This window comes from Rhineura floridana, chromosome 11, assembly GCF_030035675.1.
Source record: "Rhineura floridana isolate rRhiFlo1 chromosome 11, rRhiFlo1.hap2, whole genome shotgun sequence".
Classification (NCBI taxonomy): Eukaryota; Metazoa; Chordata; class Lepidosauria; order Squamata; family Rhineuridae; genus Rhineura; species Rhineura floridana.
The window spans coordinates 43,676,641-43,697,643 of record NC_084490.1 but is presented as its reverse complement, the minus strand read 5'-3'; the positions used below and the strand labels follow the sequence as shown (position 1 = coordinate 43,697,643).

Genomic DNA, 21,003 nt, shown 5'->3' with positions numbered 1-21,003 from the left:
AGGTCTCATATAGCTATGAAGTACTAAAGCTACATGCTGCATCAATGTCCATATTACTGAAGCAAGTTTATGGCTCTGAGCAACTGGAGAGGGTATGAAGAGGAAAGATTTTATATGAGGAAAGGTTGCTGCGTTTGGGGCTTCTTAGTTTAGAGAAAAGGTAAGAGGTGACATGTATAAAATTATGTATGGCATAGAAAAAATAGATAAAAGTTTTTCTGCCTCATACCAACTCATGGCCATCCAATGAAGCTAAATGTTGGAAGATTCAGGATAAAGTATTTTTTCACCCAGCACATAGTTCAACTATGGAATTCACTCCTACTAGGGGCATTCATTGATGACTACCAACTTGAATGGCTTGAAGAGGATTAATTGAGGATAAAGCTATCAGTAGCTACTCTCTCTGATGACTATGGTCTCCATCCAAGGTTGGAGGCAGTATTCTTATGAATACTAGTTGTGGGAAACTGCAGGAGGGGAAAAAACTCTTGTGCCTGTATGCAGGCTTCCCATGGGATCTGGTTGGTAGCTGAGAGAACAGGATGCTGAGCCTTTGGTGTGATCCAGCTAGGTTGTCTTATGTTCTTATGGGTGAACATAACCTTATTTGCACCCATTAGACTGCTCAGTTTCAGTCTGGTCCTAATAAAGTATGGATGCAAATGATGAGTATCTCATGGTTTAAAACTTTTTTAAAGATTTATTTCTAAACAGGATTCAACCCCTTGGTTTCAGTTAGGAGTGATGATTACTATGGTGGTCGAGGATAGGCAAGTGTTTTTCGTTTTAGGGGAGGGCCTCAATGTGAACTTGTTAACCCTTGATTAAAGGGCACAGCTGGGTGCCCTCCAGAACTTTCCTGGATTTGACAGATTTCTTTTAAAAGGTGAAGAGATGAACGCAGAACAATAAAAAGTCCTGAAAATGGACCCTGTTTCCACCTGAACTATGTTAAACTCAGCTGCTCCCAGCCTGCGCTTTCTTTCCAGGGCCAGAATACAAATCCGGCGGTGATTGGAAGGGTGCTTTAGCGTGGAGATAATAGTACGGCTCTTCCGTGAACGCTCTAGGGCGATCATCTGTGATGGGGTGGAGATACGTTCTAGGGATTGGATGTGGAGCCTCTATGATGAATGGCGGTTAAGACATCTCTACGAGGCGCCACTAGTTGGATATGGGGAATGGAGGGCGGAGCAGCGGCGGTTTGGGGAGGAGATGGGCTGTGCCGCGCCGAGGTAGCCGTAGGAAAAAGGCGACGGGCGGGTTCTGTCTCGACAACGAAATTTCCCAAGACGCACAGGTTGGTTGCTGCTGCGCGTGCGCGGCTCTCAGCTTTGATTCTTTGCCCGCTTACGTGAAGAAAAAGTCATGGAATTCAGTGGGACAGGCTTTGGAGCAAATACGTACGAAACTCAATGAGTGGGGCGTTTGCGGGGGGAGTTAGGAATCTGAATGGGGCGCTCTACACTCTATGACAGAAAACTTTATAGTGTTATACGGCTCTTCGGCCAATTCCTAAGTAACGTTCTAATCTAGCGTAACTGCTTGGAAGAACAATTCTTGATTTTTCTATGAAATAAAGTTCTCGATTGCTGCAGGTAGATTCTTTCATGTGCGGGACAAGAACTTGGGAATTCCAAATGAATTAATGTAAAATCCTATATAAAGTAGACAGAGCTATTGTTTCCCCTTTGCTACAGTGCTCTGAAATAATTATAACCAGTCTATCCAAGGTCGCACAAAAGAAACTACGTTTTATACAAGTATCCACGGATTATATTTATTCTGGCAAGGACGTTGTGCTTTTAATAGTGCAATTATATACACGTTTGCCTTGAGTTCAGTGGGGCTTACTCCGAGGTAAATGTGTATAGGAAACGCCTCAGACTACGCCGAAATTCAACAGATGCCATTTCAATGATGAAAGGATTTGCCTGTTTAATTCCTGCCTGGCATCTAAGTTGTAAAGGCAGAGGAGTATAGTTTACAGGCTCCCTTGTGTTGCAGTGTTGTATTTATTTATTTACAGCATCTTTATCCCCATTTTCAGCCAAAAAAGACTCCCGGAGCACCATACAATCGTCAGTGATAGACAGCCCCTGTCCTCGGTTTTACAATCTGAAAGATGACACTAAAAGGAAAAAGGATTGGGATGGGGGGGGAAGCAAGCTCAGACGCTGTTTCTTAGAGTTCTTGCAATGACCAGCTGTAATTGAAAGATTTCAAAAAGAAGAGGAGCCGAAAGTCTGTCAGCATGAAGGATGAATAAGTCCCATCTCTCTCCCTCGCCTGATGGAATAGCTGCTGTGGTAACAGTTGGAGGATCTTGATGGAGATTTGAAAGCATCCCGGCCGTTAACGCCATCACCATCGCAGTAGAAAACAAGGGTAACATTAATGTTGGAAGGAGGGAGGGCTCTTGTGCTTCTGAAAGGTATAACCCAGACAGAAATCCAACGGGAACAGCCCGCACTGTGGAGAAGCGGTAGTGTAGAGAGCTGCATCTGTTGAATTTCTGGCATGCAGCTTTTTAAAAGCACTGTAGAGTTCGAAAATGCAAGAAAAGGGAGCATCTCTAACCTTGCCTTATTCGAGTTTTACATTGTCCTGATTACGGCTTCTAATCGGAACCGGAAATAGCGATGTACAACTTTCGGTATATGTCTTCGATTTATGGCGTTACTGTTTTACTAGCTCGGGGACTGAAGGAACTAAAAGGAGGGGGCGCTCTGGCACTCCCAGACTCTGTGGTCGCTGTCTCCCGCCGTCGATGGTGGGCGGCGCGTGGAGATCCGCTCTGCCCGCCCCTGTCGCTGGTATCGGAGGTCCCGGAAGCGTAGCCGGGGCTGTTGGCGATGATGGCGGAGAGTCCGGCTGCTGAGGAGGCGGCTGCGGCCGCGGTGCTGGCGGCGCCGACGAGCGGGGGGCCGGGAGCTGGGACGGGCGGCGGCGGCCCGGGCGTCTTCCTGCCGGCCGAGCTTTGGGCAGTGGCGGGACTAGGCTCTGCTGGAGGCGGATCCGGAGCGGGAGCTGTAATAGGGTCTGGAGGGACCTCGGTCCCTGGGATCCCCCCTTCCGCTGCTGCAGCCGCCGCTGCCGGAGTGCTCCTCTCGCACTCGGCCTTCTGGGATCCCACGACGAGCGGCGACTGGGACGGAGAGAGGCCGAGCCCGGCTTGCTTGCTCCGCATCAAACGGTGAGGGACTTTCCCTTTGCCAGTGGAGGAAGGAAGCAGATATCAGAATTCCCCTCTTCCTAAATTTCAGTTCGGGCGAGACGCAGCTCCGGAAGGCGTGGGTGGGTTTTAAAGGGGATAGTGCTGCTGAGCATGTGCAGCGTGTGTATTTACGTCACTGTCTAAACATCTCACTTTGGATTTCTGGGTGGGGAAAGTTTTCCCCTACTATGCGCCATTAACTCTTCCAAGAAACTTAATGTCTTATTTTCTTGGCAGGAATTCAGATCTTTGCATATAGGCGTGGGGAAACCTGAGGACCTACGGATGTTGCTTCAACTCCCATCAGCCCCAATTAGCACATCCCGTGCTTAGGGATGATGGGAGTTATAGTCCAACAGCATCTGGAGGGCCAGAGGGTTCTCCTTTAATAGTTGCATTGCTGCATTTCTAGTATGCGGATGCAGTAATGGAGAGGACCTCCACCTGTTGCATTTCTACATGTCATTTAGCTGTTCTAGGTACAGAGCTTGCAGGGAGGGAGATTGTAGAATTGTGCATGGGTTAAGCAAGAACTTGGTGGTATAAGCTCTTGATTGTAAGAGCCTACAAGATTGTATGATCCCCTCCCTGGGATAGTGACTGTCACAGCCCCAAAAGAGAAAGGAGCTTTATGCTCATCTGAGACTAGATTTAAAGACTAGATTGTTTCCACCCCATGATCAACTTCCTTGTTCGTATCAGATTACAATTAACATATAACATTTTTAGAGCCTTTAAAAAAAAAAATCTCTCACAAGTATGTAGGTCTTGATGATGAGACAACCCCTTTTCAGAGCCTTCTTTGTGTATGCAGAGTATCCTTGTAGTTTGAGGGTCGCACCTTTGGGTTGGGTTTTACCTTTCCATGCTTGGTTTACATGTGATGCAAAGCTGTGAAGTTTTATTCAGACTGACTTCTTTCCAGGATAGACCTCTCCTTCTCCCAGTGCAGAGATTAGAATTCCCTTGAGTTTAACTATATAATCTTGGAGAGTGAAAAGACATCCGATTATTACCAGTTATGTTGCACAAATAACAGTGCACTGCAGTAAATATTCAGTTTAGTTCATTTCCATTTAGACTGATGCTGACACACAATTTTGCATCCATAATCAATAATGTGATAAAAAATAGTTTTGTATTCATAAGTAATAACCTTCCTTTTTTATCTGGGCTTTTGGCCCTTAATAGGAAGAGCTTTAAGTATCAATGGCCTCTTTTAATGCGACAGGACTTGCAAGGCTTGCCTTTATTTGTACTGATCTGATTTTAGATTGTGTTGTGTTTGTTGTTTTAATTGGTGTGTTATAATTGGCTTTAATCTTATTGTTGTAAGTGGCTTTGGGTTGCTTTGCAAGGAATAATAAATAAATAAAAATAACACGATAAAAATATCCCTTTAGCCCACAGTTCTGTATTAACTGTTGTTCCTAGAGATGATAGGACAATTAAAATGCATTAAAATTGTACAAGAATATAAGAATAACCATGCTGGATCAGACCAAAGGCCTCACCAGCATTCTGTTCTCACAGTGGCCAGTCAGATGCCTCTGAGCAGCCCACAAGCAGAACAGGACCTCAACGTCATTCTTCCCCTTGTCGTCCCTAGCAGCTAGTATTCAGAAACATCCTGCCTCCAATATTGGAGGTTAATATAGCCATCATAATTAGTAACCATTGATAGCCTTATCCATGAATTTATCTGTTTCCCTTTTAAAATCATGCAAGTTGATTACCATTGCTATAGCTTGTAGTAGCCACTATGCACTGTGTGAAGAAGTCCTTTTGTTTTTCTTGACTCTCCCGCTGGTCAGCCCCAGGTTCCAGTGTCAGGAAAGAGGGAGAAAAATTTGTCTCTATCCACTTTCTCCACAGCATACATAATTTAATACACCTCTATCATGTGTGCCCCCCCCACTTACTTGCCTTTTTTCTAAGCTAAAAAGTCTGTAACCTTTCCTTATAAGGAACTTGCTCTAGCCTCTTGATCATTTGCGTTGTCCTTATCTGCACCTTTCCACCTTTACAATATCCTTGTGAGGTGTGGTGATCAGGACTGTACAAAGCTAAGTGCAATTCTACCATAGATTTGTAAAAATGCATGATAGTCATTTGGATTCTTTTTCTAATTATTCCTAACATGGAATTTGCACATGCTATATAATTCTAACTAGATACCCATAGATAGTAAACCCTCTAGGCCAGCCTTTCCCAACCAGTGTGCCTCCAAATGTTGTTGGACCACAATTCCCATCTTTCCTGACCATTGGCAATGCTGTCTGAGGCTGATGGGAGTTGTGGTCCAACAACATCTGGAGGCACACTGGTTGGGAAAAGCTGCTCTAGGCTGTTATTAGCAGCACTAAACATGCATTTAATTTCCAGAACACTTTCTGCCTTTGTGTTCATTCTGTCTTGTAACAGTCTTGAGAGGTAGGTTGTTGTCATTCCCATGTACTTGCTGAGGGACTGCAGTTACTGCCCTTGGGAAAGGTGGAATTTTAAGTCAGGCCTCAAAGTTCACCTCTCTGTGACCTGGGTTACATTTGGCTGTCTGCTTTTGTTTTCTTCAGTACTTAGCATGCTCTTAATGCTTTAAAAAACTTAGTTATAAAAGAAACTTCCATCTCCCTTGAAGGTGCCACACTCAGCATACCCATCCAGCTGTAGAAGAGAATGAGAAGGCCATAGAAGTAAGAATTGTTCTAGGGTCCCTTCAATTCACTCTTAGACAGGAATACTGGAATACCCTGCATTACAGTTGAATATCTTTCCTTAGCACAAACAAGGCTCCAAGTTGAACCTTTGCCATCTCCAGTCAGCACAACTAGGTGAGACCTGCCTAGCAGATTGCAGAGATCTAGATCTTGGATACGCTGCCAAGCAAGGGGTACTAGGCAGATGTTTTGTGTGTCCTGGGACAAGTAGCTTCATAGCCTTGCTTTAAAGCAGGAAAATAAATGGGGGCAGGGGTGGGAGCAAAGAGGGGCAGTTTGAGTTTGTTTCTATAATTAAACACAACTATTTCAGGAGCAGTTATGCCTGTTTAATGTGTAATCCCAGAAACAAAAGCTTTATTGCCAAGGGCACATCAAACCGAAAATGAACTTGTAGCTACCTTGTTTCCCAGTAGTGTTAGGACTCCTCCCTCTATGGAGTGTGCTGTTCTTTACAGGCCAAAGGGAGCATCTGTGTAAGGGCTGCAGTGGGCATGCATTGTGCATTAGAAGGACTGCAATTATTATGTGCTATTGACATGATTTCTACATATGGCAGGAGGTGCCAGGCCACCCTGCTTGCCCTTTCACAATGACTGCCCATTGATTGGTAAGAAGGAAAAAGGGGTGTGTCCCCCAGCTAGCTTGAAGTCAGCAGCCGGTGACTTTTGATGTCTGTGTGTGCTTGTTAGGCAAGGTCAAACCAATAACATTTTTTGCTTGTGAATGTATGTGCATGGTAAGAGAACAAAGTTTGAGGGAGCATGTCTTCATAGGCTGGGGTAGGTAAGGGTGAGTCTCTTCATAATAGATTTTTCTCCCTCCCTCTTCTGACATCAATTGGAAGGGCAAAGCCTGAGCTATGTTACTCACCAAAATCATGGTCTTTCTCTCCCTTTCCCTTGCTCGGTTGTATTGTTAGATATGCTTGATTTGGGGCTGCCCCTAAAGTGTGTCTTGCATTGGGAGAGTGATAAGTTGTGACAAAGGAGAAACTACATATTGATTATAATGGAGCCAAGTGTGACAAGGCAGAGTAGAGAAGGATGTCTAAAAAAAGGCACAGCAAAAAGTTATGGAGGGTCTGTAATGGGTGGGGTCTTTATATTTGTTTTCTGGAGTCTTTTAGGGTAGACTGCCTGCATGCAGGCATAGGACTAGAAAGTTAAGCTTCCTGCTGATACTTTGTTTTTGTTTAGTCAGGTTTGTTTCTCAAGAATTCAGCAAGAAGATTTGAGGAATAGGTAGCAAAGCTAGAAGCTCTGGAGAAATATTTAACTGATTAATACACTGCTGCTTTTATTTTATTTTTTTGTTTCCCAGAGATATCATGTCCATCTATAAGGAACCACCTCCTGGAATGTTTGTCGTGCCTGACCCCCATGATATGACCAAGGTAGGTGGCATAGGAATGCCCCTGCCTGAAGGGGTTTCCTGCTGCGTTTAGGAGATTGACATATTGCAGTTCACCCTACTGTGACTTCAAATTCCATTAATGTTAGCAGCCTCTGGGAAGGGCAGCAGAGAAAATGTGACAGCTGAAGTTAGGCAAAGTGAAGTTTGCACAAAGCTTCCTCCCTCTTAGACAAATCTTGAATACTTTTTATCTCATGTTCTGTTCACACTGAGCAACGTGTTGAAATAAGGAAGAATGAGGGGTGTGGGTACTATTATGATAAGTAGTAAGTGCCATTTGTTTGGAATTGCTAATCTGATGTCATCAAGGTGTTTTGTGTAAATCAAAATAAGGGACAGGGCCTGCTGTCAGCTTTCAATATAAAATAAGGGAAATGGAGGAAAAAAGGAGGGGGGAACCAGTTTGAAAATACTGGCACAAAGAAGTGAGTTGTTAATATTTGCATCCAAAAGCCTGGGTTGATCGTCCTTGGCTGGAGGTAGTACAAGTCACTAGTTGCCCTTGGTCTTGGAGCCTCACTTCTGCAGTCACATGGTTGTATGTATTGATGCAGACTTTGCAGGAGAGAGACAAGGGCAGTTCTATTCTGATATAAATCAAATGTTTGTGTTACAGTCCATACTACACCAGGAAAAACTGAATTTTGCAACCCACCACAAGAATGCGAGCTACTCAGATTTGCATACATTTGGCTTTGGGTGCATGATTCTACTTTGTCTAGCCATTAAAAAAATTTAGTCAAGTATTTTAAAAGCATTAATGTTATGAGAATTGCAAAGAGATTAATCCACTTAGTTTATGTGGGTTTTTAAAAAGTGAATTTTATTGCCAAACAATGCATTAAAATTATGAATTGTTGCACCCTTCTCCCCCCACCTCCAGAGCTTGGAAAGGATACATAGTCCCCACTCCATTTTATCCTCATAACAGCCCTGTGGGATAGGTTAGGCTGTCAGTGTGTGACTGGTCCAACATCTCCAAACTTCACATCTGAGCACTAGCATCCTATTCACTAAGCAGTGAACTTTGTCACTAATGATTGCTTCTGCTCCTGTCCGGATATTGCTGCAATTTTAACAAGTAGCCAATAGGAAAATCTTTGTGTGCTCTTAGATTTGCTCTTGAATTAGAGATGTGGAATTTCTGGAAATTTTGAAGTCATGGGGAAAATTTGTTTTTCAGAAAATGAAAATTTTTGAAAAAATGAAATATTAGCACTTTTTACAGATTGAAAGTCACTTTGTTACTTAAAGAACATAAAATGTAATTACGTACAAGTTGGTTTGCCATAACATTATCATATTTGGTATATTAAAAGTATATTTTATTCAAACAATTATTACAAATTGAATTTACTTTTTAATTTTTTTACTTTTTTTGTAACAAATGGATCTACAAGATCCTGAACTGTAAGGAACCTCTTTCATTTTGCCAGTTTATGAGGAGCAGGCAAAAAGCAATTTTAAAAAAACAGAAGAAACCATCAATATTAATAACAAAATTATTTATGTCTCTGCTAGTCCTCCACAGTGTCAAGCAGACATAAAGCATCCATTCCCATAAAAAGAACTGAGAAAAAGAGGGGGGGGGGACCAAGATTCGATGAAACATTTTATTCATCATGCTAAAATAAAACATTCCATAATCCATTTTTTCTTCATTTCTTTTCAGTTTTTTGGGGGAAAAAACCCAAAAAAAGCTTTGGAAAAAAATGAAAAAAACAATGGGTTTTTTTCTGAATTTTTCCATTTTTTTTCTGGGCCTTCACATCTCTACCTTGAATATGGCAAGGCAAGCAGCCCTCATCTCACCTAAGAAATGGCACCATAATGAAATACAGCATTCTTGGAATATTTGACAATATCTGGCCAAAGTCAAATGATAGATGATTTCTTGATCAGTGACAATATTTGGACCTGTCCATTGACCAGTGTGTCCCAACCCTAGGTGGCGCAACAATCTTCAAGTAGCACTGATGCTGTCTTCCTGAGAGTAGGACTGACTCCACTGGCAGATTTCTCTCTCTCACTCTCACTCTCACTCTCACTCTCACTCTCACTCTCACTCACTCACTCACTCACACGTAGTTTCTGCATTTGTCATTCACTCTCACTGTCCCCCTTCACCTGGATTTACATTCCCCCCCCCTCTATTTGGAAGGGAGCAATTTCTGCCTGGAAAACTACAGAGAGTTTTGACAGGAAGTGGGAGGAGTGGAAAGCCTTTTGAAAGTGGGCTTGGCCTAGAGATGCAGAGGCCTGGGGGGGGGAGAAAAAAGGTGGGTTTTTCCCCCCTGAAAAATTTAGAAAAACATGAAAAAAAACTATTTCCCCTGAATTTTCCAGTTTTTTTCCAGACCTTCACATCTCTAGCTTAGCTAAGAGGTGAAGAGCTACGTCCTTGACATCTGGCTTGGGTCTGATGCGATTGTCCTCTACACTTTGAGAGAAGGAAGTTCCATTACACACTGCTAGCAGTTATCACATGGTTCTATCCACAGTTGGAGGCTCATTATGGCAAAGTCTGAGAGTGGTTCATCAGCACAAAATAAACTGAGCAGCTTTACACCATCTGTTGAAGTCTACTGACTTCCTTAGCCTTAATTTATTCCCAATTACAACTAGGTAGGTTGAAGCAGGGGTGAACAGGAGGTGAGTGTGGGTCCACCAGTAGATCTCTGGGTGACTTTTCAATAGATCAAAAAGGATTTCTGACTCCCAATTGTTAAACGGTTGTATATTTCAAAAAGGCCTCTTCACCCATCCCCAATGGGCTGTAGAAATAAAGAAAGCTGAGCCCCATGTATGAAAGGGCTGTGAGCTCAGTTCTGGTACAGAAAACAAATTGTTAGGCTAAGAATAGGCTCACACATACTCTGGTCTGAAATTTTAAGTGGGTCTGCTCCTGAGTTACTATTTTGCAGTGGGCTTCTATTGGTAGATCTCAGGTTTCTTGTTCTTAAAAAAGTAGATCTTGCATGCCTGAAGTGTGCCCACCTTTGAGTTAAGTTGGCCATTTAGTTGAAGGTTAAATGAGGCCTACTTCATACAAACAGGTGGAGTGGTAAAACTACTCTAGGATGTATTGCTCCGGGCTCCATGTCAGGTGGAGCAATCATGTCTGCAAGCTTTTCCATGAAAATAAATTCCCTGTTCATCTGGGACTGGGTCATGGGGGTGGGGGGACAAGTGCCCCTTGATGTGTGCATCTTCTCTACTGCTGTGACTAAGTGGTTACGGAGCTGCTCTGTGTAGCAAGGTAAATTTCAATCCCAGGAGCTGTCTCTTGCTTCTAACATAACTGGTTTTATACCAGGCTTGTAAAAGGTAAGTGGCAACATTTCTCCCCCTTCCACCTGATGGAGCTCAAACTCCCATCTCCTGCTTTCTAACCATTTGCCCTCTGGAGTGAGCCACTGGGCGCTGCTGCTGTCACCATGTGCTTTCTGGATATTCAAGAATACCAAGAAAACAGTTCATTTTGCAGTCCTCCACCTGCGGTTTGAAGTGGTGTGGTCCAAAACCAATTTTGTGTTGGCTTGTTTTGACCACCTCAAATGCTGCCTGTGTGAAAGCCTGAGATCTGGACCTGTGACCATCCTGAGAAGGGAATGGGTTTTCCCTAACACTTCGTGAAAGATGTCCCTCCATCCCTTCCCCAAACTCTCTTAGCAGCCAGCTTGCGCTCCACGCAGGCTCTACTGGTGTTGCACCCAATTGGAAGTGTTTGCGCGAGCTGGGCTTTTCTCTTGCAGATTCATGCGTTGATCACAGGCCCATTTGACACGCCTTACGAAGGGGGTTTCTTCTTGTTCCTGTTTCGCTGTCCTCCAGATTATCCCATCCATCCGCCGCGGGTCAAACTGATGACAACCGGAAATAACACAGTGAGGTTTAACCCTAACTTCTACCGCAATGGGAAGGTCTGCCTCAGTATTCTAGGGTAAGGAGTCGAGCAGCCTGAGCTGTTTTTCGGGGGGCAGCCTAGGTGGGTGCTTTGAGGAGGTCCACACGTCTGCATGGGTTAATCTACGGCCCAGGCAAGGCACCTCTGGGAGGCATGCATGTCCACAGCATGGCTCCATCTAGCTACTAGAAGGGTGTGAGAGAACATGGGGCGAGGCCAGCCAGATAGCTGCGCGTCCAATCTGTCCCACAAGCTGCCTCCTGCCGTCTTCTAACATAGATGCTGTCTTTGAATTGCATGCAGACTTTGAGCATCTTTGGACATTGCAAGAAGCACCACCAGCCAGTTGTATGAAGTCGCCATGCATGTGGTTGACAGAGCTTCCTGGAATATCCAGAGCTGCTCTTTGTTTGGCTCAGCTAGCAGTAGCATTTAATTTTCCTTTATGTTTGTTTGCGGATTTTTTTGTTTTTTGTTTAAATAGCCTTGTCTTTTCAGAAACCACAAAGCATTCCCTTGAAAGCTGTGGGCTTTGCTTTTTCCCGTTGTTTGTATGTGGTCTCCTTTGCCAACGATTAATTGAGAGCTCTACAACAGGGAGCCACTGACATTACAGAGGTTACTCTGCTCAGTTACTCATGCCCTTCTGCCTGTTTTTATTCACACAGGGAGCTGGAAGTTAACTGGGCCCTTGCTTGTGTCATAGATCATGGGGGCAGAGCCAGGACTGGTGGTTCTTTGGCTCTTGCTTGGTTCCAAATAGGGTGCTGCTTTAAAAAAAAAAAAAGGACAGGGGAGCTGAGTGGAGCTGCTGTAGTCAACATGCCTAACAAAATGAGATCGGGAATTGAAAGTTACAGCCTATGAGCTTCCAAGCTTGGGAAATAGCTTGATTTCCTATGCCCTGTGATAACCTTCCCCAATCTGTTCCCTTGCAGATGATAGACTATAACTTGTGTCATCCCTGACAATTGCTTATGCTGGCTGAGTTGATGGGAGTTGTAATCCAAATTACCTGGAGAGCGCCATGTTAGAGAAGGCAGCCAATGTGCAAGCATTAAGGCAGGGGTGGGGAACCTTCCCCAAACCATGGCCACCACCCATCAGCTGACATCACTGGTAATGTCACTTGATGGGTGGGGCCTTCTTGGAAAGCCTGCCCTGTGCTGATCTCTTCAACGTCCAAAAAGGATCAGCACGGTGTAGGTTTTCAAAAACACACATGCACAAAAAGGGTCTGTTTACTTTTACTGTGCATGCAGCAAAAGCAAACAGACCTGTTTTTTTCTTCATTGCTCTGTGATGAAGCAGTCCCTGCCAATGTCTGCTTGCTGGAGCCATCTTTAAATCGGGATGGGATGGGGAGAGCACTTGCTTTGAGACAGTCTCTGCACGCTCAGACTGGAGTGCAGAAAGTGTCTTAAAGCAAGTGCTTTTTGAAGCAGTCTCTCCCCCACCCTTTTAAAGACTGCTCCAGCGATCTTTAAAAGAGGGGAGATTGCTTCAAAGAGTGCTGCAAAACAAGCACAAGGGATTTTGACAGGTGGATTGCCTCGCCCATCTGTCAAAATTGGGTCATGGTGGTGCCAGATAATGATCTGGCCCCCAGAGCCAAAAAGGTTCGCCACCTTTATGACCCTCCCTGGCGATACTATCTGTGCATGAGGTTCCAACTACCAACGTGTGTACAGAGAGGAGGAGTTGGCTGCCCCACAGCTAAGGCATTCCCTTCTCTGTAGGCTCAGTGCTGCTTGTGCACAGTCTGCCTTTGAAATAATTTTTACTTCCTATGCCTTGTCAGTTAACTGCAACTTGTTTTTAGGGTATAAATGGATTTGGAACCTAAACACAGGTGACCCATTCAGCAGCCTCTGGGAAGAATTAGGAGGGCCCCAGGGGCCATTCTCTTTTGCTGCAGTGCCTTGAAAAAGGATGCAGCAGCAAGAGCAGACATTGTATTATCCAACTTCATAATACAACTTCGTTTGTTTCTGGGTTTTTGTTTATCGTTTTTGTAGTTGAGCTCTTGCTTTTCATCTCTGGACAAAGGCACGTCCAAACAAACTTCCTAAGACATTACATATGACTTCTAGGAACTGAAGTATAGGCACAGGGTGTAGCTGGTGCTCTGAAGAAAGATACTATCACAGCTCTGTTGTCAAGAAAAGTTGGGATTCCTGACCTTTATAAATTATGGGTATTTGCATGTGTTTGCTTGGTTTCCATAATTTATTTTGCTAATCACGGAGACTTGCCAAGGAGCTGCATGGGGCTTCGAAGCCTTGAGCCCTGACCACTGGAAATTGTACTAATTGTTCCCTTCCCACCGCCTCCAGCCAGCTCCCAAGATTTCAGAATTCCCACACATTTCATAAGAGCTAGAAATGTAAACCAAAAAAGTGGTGAGATCATTTGGATGCTGAATTCTGTACCTACTGTGAAACTATATGCTTGGTTCTTGTGTAAGATTCTGAATACATATAGCCCTGTATTCATATTGTACCCTGTAAGAGATCAAAATGGGTTTATTATAAGACAATAACTATCCATCTTTATAACTGTGGCAGTTATCTTCTACATGTTGCTTCATATATCATGAATTTGGGTTTTTTAATCTTCCTTACTGCTTTAGTAGTTCTTGCCGTTCTGTCACCATTGTCAGGCCTTTTAAAAAAACAAATGACAACTGGGATTCTCAGAAGTTACAAATCAAGTAAAAGTACATTGAAATCTACCCATTGTTCATCCCACATTATAGAATTCTGTTTGTATATGTAAAAATAAACACCAGTTTCTTGCTGTCTGACAGTACATGGACTGGTCCAGCCTGGAGTCCTGCGCAGAGCATTTCTTCAGTCCTTATATCTATACAGTCCCTAATGACCGAGAACCCCTATCACAATGAACCTGGCTTTGAGCAGGTAAGTATCCTGAACTGTGGGTTCTTGCCACTTGTGGAGCTCTTTGCTGCAGGTGGCTGGTAAAACAGCTGTCTTAAAAATGGAATTTTTGGCAGTGCAACAAGACCTGTTGAGCTTTCAGCTCCAATCCAGACATCTTTTTAAGCAGATACTCCAGTCCAGAGGTTTGACAGATTTCCCCAGCTGGACCTGCTTCCTGATGGTGTTAAGCAGCCTACTACATTGAGGCAGAACAGAAAGGAAGAATGCTCCAAACTGTCCTGTAGAATTCCTCATATTGTACTCTGTATACAAGTAGGCACTGCTTGTCTGCAGTGTAGTTCCATGCATGTAACCACTTTGGGACTTTCCATGGGACACAGCTCTGGTTTAAATATGATTTATCAGACCACACATTTATCAGTGACTCACTGAAGTGACTGACTGGCTAGCATTTCCCATGGATAATATAAGCCATATTAATCAGATCCATTTTCAGTCAGTTTTTTCCCCCCTGACATGATCAAAGTTGTGGGCCTTGAACTTCTTAAACAGTGATTCTTCTTTTTGGCAACTGATCTCTTGCAGGAAAGGCATCCAGGAGACAGTAAAAATTACAATGAGTGTATTCGGCATGAAACTATCAGGGTTGCTGTGTGTGACATGCTAGAAGGAAAATGCCCCTGTCCAGACCCTTTACGGTATGTTTTGGGAGCCTCAGTGGCTAAATTCATTGGTCTCAGGCTTTTAGGCTAGAGAGAGGCGGATGGTGTGTGTGTGTGTGTGCGTGCGAGAGAGAGAGAGAGAGAGAGAGAGAGAGAGACATCATTCCCCCTCAGCCAATGTTTGTCCACACTTAAGAAAACTGCCTGACCGTGTGAAACCTATTACTCAACTTTAAAGCAACTTTTACTCCTCGTGCAGCTACATGATTAATGTTTGCCATTACAAAAGCCTGTCATATTCTACGCATTTTGTTTTCCCCACCCCAAATAGCCAATTTGTGTCATGGTCATTTGCATCTGTTCCTTACAGTGTTTATGCAAGCAGTGCAAATTGCTGGGCTCCTTTGGGAGGAAGAGTGAGATAGAAATTAAATAGGTAATAATATTCATGGTGTTGTGGGATCTCTCTTCCGGCCCTCCCCCAAAGATTTGTTTTGGTCAGAAGGTAGTGTTTCTTTTGCTTTCCACATGGAATAGAAACTTCAAGGATCTCAGCTGTGCTATTGTGCACCCAAGTGTTTTGTGCTGTTGGGGAAATACAAGCTGTTGTGGTAGTTTTGAAAAAGTGTACACATAACCACACTTTTGGACACAAATTAGGGCAGGAGTCCCTTTGTAATAAACCATTTCTCACTCCCTTGCTCTGCGGCCTTATCTTTGGTTGGTTTTGTTTGGTAGGGGTGTTATGGAGAAGTCCTTCATGGAGTATTATGATTTCTACGAAGGGGTATGCAAAGAGAGGCTCCATCTCCAAGGACAGACGATGCAGGTAAGGATCAGATGAGGGGTGTCTTCTTTTTTAAAAAATGTGGGTTGGCATCTGTATTGGCCCGTGGGCAAGCTCAGAAGCTATATCAGCAGAATAGCTGCCTGTAGGCAAGGGGGGGCTTGTGTTCCCCCCCCCCCCAGCCTTAGTTCTTGTCAGTTTAGCATTCAGCATCTAAGCATGCAGGGAGATGGGTCAAGGATGGCCAATGTGAGATCAGAGCCACCTGGAGTCTAATCTGGGGTTCCTAACAAGCCGTAGCACAGAGTGGTAAGCGGCGGTAATGCAGCCGAAGCTCTACTCATGGCCAGAGTTCGATTCCAACGGAAGGAGGAAGTTGAATCTCCGGTAAAAGGGGTCGAGGTCCACTCAGCCTTCCATCTATCCGTGGTCGGTAAAATGAGTACCTGGCATACGCTGGTGGGTAAAGAAAGACTGGGGAAGGAACTGGCAAAACCACCCCATATATACGGTCTGCCTAGTAAACGTCGCAAGACGTCACCCTAAGAGTCGGAAACGACTCGCACTATAAGTGCGGGGACACCTTTACCCTTTTTTAACAAGCATTCAGTGCGATGCTCTGCCAAGAGTGTCTGTGTGATGCTGGGAAGGTGTCTTGTTAACCAGATAGGGTAGGCCTTGGAGCAGTTAACTCCCTGCCAGGTAGTTAGGGGCATACAGCTTATCAGCATCTTGCTTTCCCTTTTGAGAAGTAGGTTTGTAAACTCTGGTGAAGGTTTTCTAAGGAGCAACACGAAAACCAGATGTGGAGTACAAGTTAGATAAGCTGGAGTGAAGAACTCTTGGCGCTCCGGATGTTGCTGAACTACAAGTCATATCATCCTTGGCTGCTGGCCATGTTTGCTAGGGCTGATGGGAGTTGTGGTTCAGCAACACCCAGAGGGCCAAAGGTTCTCCACACCTGTGTTGGAGAAAATAGCCAATTTCTAGCTCTTCTGAAGCACCTGGAAGTATATTAATGTGAGCAGGAAGTTGCAATGTGTTGAGCGATAGGAGACTTAAATAGACCCTTGCTATTAGAAAAGAGCCTCAAGCAAGGGAACAGGGGTGAAAGACTTTGCATTTTCTGAGTTTGGGAGTGAGCCTCCATGAAGGTCTAACCCCCTTCAAAATAAGATTCACTAAAAGTTTGCCAACTCTTTCCCCTGAATGTTGAAAGGCAGCTATATTAATACCCTTTATTACTTGTAGAAGAGTGGATATGAATACTGAATGTTTTTTTAATAGGATCCTTTTTAAAAAATGAAACACTTTATTTATTTATTTATTTCATTAAGCTTATAGACCGCCCCATAGCCGAAGCTCTCTGGGCGGTTCACAAGACAAGAAATAGCAAAGTACAAGACATGTATCAATATAAAACATATAAAAAGTTAAAAATTATTAAAAATTAAAACAATGTCAGCGTATACTAAACATAATTAATTAAAAAGCCTGGGTGAAAAGAAAAGTTTTAACCTGGCGCCAAAAAGATATTAACGATGGCGCCAGGCATATTTCCTCTGGGAGATCATTCCACAGTTTGGGGGCCACCACAGAAAAGGCCCTTTTCCGCGTTGCCATCCTCCGAGCTTCCTTATGAGTAGGAACTCGGAGGAGGGTCTTTGACGATGAACGTAGTGTACGGGCAGGTTCATAACGGGGGAGGCGTTCCAACAGGTATTGTGGTCCTATGCCGTGTAAGGCTTTATAGGTCAAAACCAGCACTTTGAACCGGGCCCGGAAACAAATAGGCAGCCAGTGCAGGCGGGCCAGAGTTGGTGTTATATGGTCGGACCGTCTGGTCCCCGTTAACAATCTGGCCGCTGCATTCTGCACAAGCTGCAGTTTCCGAACCGTCTTCAGAGGCAGCCCCACGTAGAGCGCATTGCAGTAATCCACGAAGTGAATTAGCAGTCATGAAGCTTCACAGTGAGCATGATCACATGATGCTGGATTGTGTGACTGCAAGGGTTGGGGGTGCCTGCATGTTTGAATGGTCCAGGCAGGAAGTTCTCAGCACAATTTCCTTTGAAATTCATTTTGGTGGCATTAGTGTAAACGATTTTCCTGTGTGATTGTCCCTTAACAGCACCTGAAAATACATGAAAGCCATAATGGCTGTTTGTAGATGTCTCATTAAACCAATTCCCATGATTCCTATTGGAGCTAATGGAAGTTGGAGTCCAACAACATCTGTAGGACTCCAGATTAGCTATCCCTAGTTTTTGTGATGTCTGAACTTAGCCGTTATCAAAGTTTCATTATACATAATGACAGAAGTAAAATGCATTATATAAATATCCCAACAATAGCAAGCTATATTTGCATTTACAGAATGTAATTTACTTTTCTCACCTGATGCACACACTGCAACCTTTTGGTTAATGTATCCACATTGCACATCACAGGTTTCCAGTCTGATCCAGCAGTTGACAAGGTTCCTGAGTTTTTCCCTGTGGCTTTAGGTTGTTAAAATACTCACTCTTTAGAAGAATATTTGTTAGTTTGGTGTTAGGCCTGTGCCACCCTCTGCTTCCAGCCCACAGTCACGGTAACCTGGAGGAGCCTGACTCGAGTTCATTCTTCAAATCTTTCCCCTTCCAGGATCCTTTTGGCGAGAAGCGAGGACACTTTGACTATCAGTCCCTTCTAGTGCGTTTGCAAGGAATCCGTCTGAAAGTGCAGGAGAAACACCAGCAGGAGAACCCAGACATAGACTCAGAAAGCAGCTCCTCTGAAACAGAGACAGACACTCAAGGGAGCATGAAGGCTTAGATGTTTCCCACCTGATCACTTGGGAACCCAAGACATAGGGTGGGATCTTCTGACTCCAGGCACTGTGGAGGACCCTGGAGAGACCCAAGAACCGGTCTGGTTCCAGAGTGGAGAGAACACGAGTGGAGAAGAATCCATTTATTGTCCTCCTTCAGTGCTCTGGTACATGCTGTTAAACAAAAGAGGATTTGATGCTAAAACTGAACCGAGCTTGTGACCGGTTATCTTTAGAAAATGGCCCTTTCTCTGCTGGAGACCTATGAGCAAATGACATATAAAGGCAAGTCTGGAAGAACCTACAATGGGTAGGTTTCTGTCCTCTCAATTTCTAAAAGAGCATGAGGTAGAGCATGACTCCTCGTTCAATCATCTTTGTTTCAAAACATACTGTGTATATCCTGGGCACCTCCCTTCCAGCCTGGCCTCCACAACATGATGGACTCTCCAACAACCAAGTCTGTTAAAGCACTTTTGACAGTTTAAATAAAAAGTCCCATCTTCATCTTTGCTTCATTGTGGCTTCCCAGTTGGGTTGGTATTGCCTGTCCTAGACAGACCAAAGAGGAGGAACTTTTGCTGGAACTGGGCTTTGTGGTGATTTAAAAGCAAAACGGCAATTCTCAAAGCTTTACTCCATTTTAGAACTCCTTCCCCCTCCCCCCCCCCATTCAGGCAGAAAAGGAGTAAAAGACAAACCAGAAGAGATCCTAAATTTCAAATGTTTTGACTTTGTGAGCAACCTAGGCATTAGCCTTCAAAAGGCAAACGTTTCATATCCAGCATTGTTTTTGATGGTCTGAGGAAGGAGGAGTTATTCTCGCAGTACATTCCCTGCAAGTTGCATGTGCATTTTTGGAAGGTTCAGTATTGTAATTTAGGGAAGGCCGTGGAAGATGGGCCATTCTGCACAAATGTTGATTGCGTGTCCAGAAGAAAATCGCAGTGCAAAAAAAGAAGGGGGGGGGGAAGGCAATGCTTATCTGAAGCTTTCATGCAGCAGCTGGCTTTCTTGTTCACAGCCACTCTGACTTTCAGCTTTTTGGAGTAGCATTAGTTCAGTGATGAATATCCAAAAGGATACAACTAATGGAAGAAATGTAGTAAACCTCAGTCCAAGTTGGACGGTAAGCCTGGGCTCTATTATAGGACTGTGTCTTGTATTTGTCAAGAGTCTCTATTGAAACTAGAGCAAAGTTGCACATGTATGAGTCTGACAAATTTGCCATAAATCCCTACCTTGTGATGTAGACCGAGAAGGCGGCAGCTTGAAGCATATGCTTTTTGAGGTTCAAATTGTAGAGCATATCTCTGGCCATTCTCCCAGCTGGGAAACCTTTTTTTTCTGTTTGGAAAGTTCAAACTGTTTCTAGGTAGAAAGGTTCAGAAGCCTTGTGAGTATTCTTCTTTTGCTTTACGACTTTTCAAAACTGGAAAAATGCTCCTGAGCTACAGAAGTGCATCCTGATCCAAAACTTGGAGGTGGGGGAACTTTTGGCAGGCAAATGCGCCATAGTGAGCAGACGAGCAGGAAGAGCTGCATTCAGCCAAACCAATAACAGATGGAGGAACCATGAAGGTAGCCTGCCTTCCTGCCTGCGGAAGCTCATATGTAATAGTAGCCAGAGTTTATCTGCAGGCACAGCCCCAGGCATGCAATCTTCCAGGTAGTCCTGCACATTTCTGACTTGTGGAGGGGAATGTGCTTCTGCCTAAAACTAACTAGGAACTTTCCAGTTCGCAAAATGTAATTCACATATCTGTGTTTGCAAATGGAATGGAATAATCTGTTTCTTTCTTCCCCCTCCCCGCAAAGGAGAAAAGAACCTCCAAGAGTTATGAATAGCTAGTGGAATCAAAAGCTTTGTAATGCAAGTTTGTATTTAGTTGCCTTATGGTGGGACCTCATAAGGTGGGGCAAATCTATCATGTTCAGTTTAATCTCATTGGGTGCAATCCAGCAAAAAGCAGATGCGCTTAACCTCCATTGATATCAAAGGGACTTGAGTGCAGTTAACTTTTTAAGTCCCACTGAATTATAGGACTTAGCTAGGCCTTATGTTCTTTGGACTCTGCTAATTGTATACATTTGGCTTTCCCCATTCTGCAGTCACCACGACAAGAAGTGCTGCCAAGTCAGAGCACCTGTGATTTCATGAGATCTTAGTTCCAGATGCATGTTGGCTGTTGAACCATTGCATACATTTCTTTAAAAAAAAAACATGAAAATGCCTTATGTGATTATTTCTCACGTGGCTTGCATGTGGATGTAAGAAAACAAAATGAAAAGGAATATGGTTTTCTAGCTGCCTATAGTCATCTGTTTGGTGAATGTTTCCATTTCAAAAGTGACAATCCTAGATGACTGATCTAGACAAATGTTTAGTGAGAGAATTTTAGGCCTAACAAGCTAAACACACACTCAAATGCACAAGGGTCTTAAAATAAGGAATCCTTGATTATATACTATTGTACATAAATATTGTACATTTTTTTGTGCAATAAAGTTTGTTTTGGCAGGATCTGAAGTTCCTTGGTAAAATATAGTGGCTCTTTGCTTTTGATAAGGGAATTCTA

General features: G+C 43.8%; 1 protein-coding gene across 2 annotated transcripts; it reads left to right on the top strand.

The window, feature by feature from the left end:
• Positions 1-1,121: 1,121 nt before the first annotated feature.
• UBE2Z (ubiquitin conjugating enzyme E2 Z) lies at positions 1,122-20,948 on the top strand. 2 transcript variants are annotated; one of them, XM_061590582.1, is made up of 7 exons: positions 1,122-1,303; positions 7,261-7,333; positions 11,109-11,296; positions 14,070-14,181; positions 14,749-14,861; positions 15,564-15,654; positions 18,259-20,948. In XM_061590582.1, exons 1-7 carry the CDS (start codon positions 1,137-1,139, stop codon positions 18,427-18,429), a joined length of 915 nt encoding a protein of 304 aa, XP_061446566.1. In that variant the 5' UTR covers positions 1,122-1,136; the 3' UTR covers positions 18,430-20,948. The 2 variants fall into 2 exon arrangements, with proteins under 2 accessions (XP_061446566.1, XP_061446565.1); XM_061590581.1 differs by lacking the exon at positions 1,122-1,303 and adding an exon at positions 2,700-3,199.
• Positions 20,949-21,003: the final 55 nt, after the last annotated feature.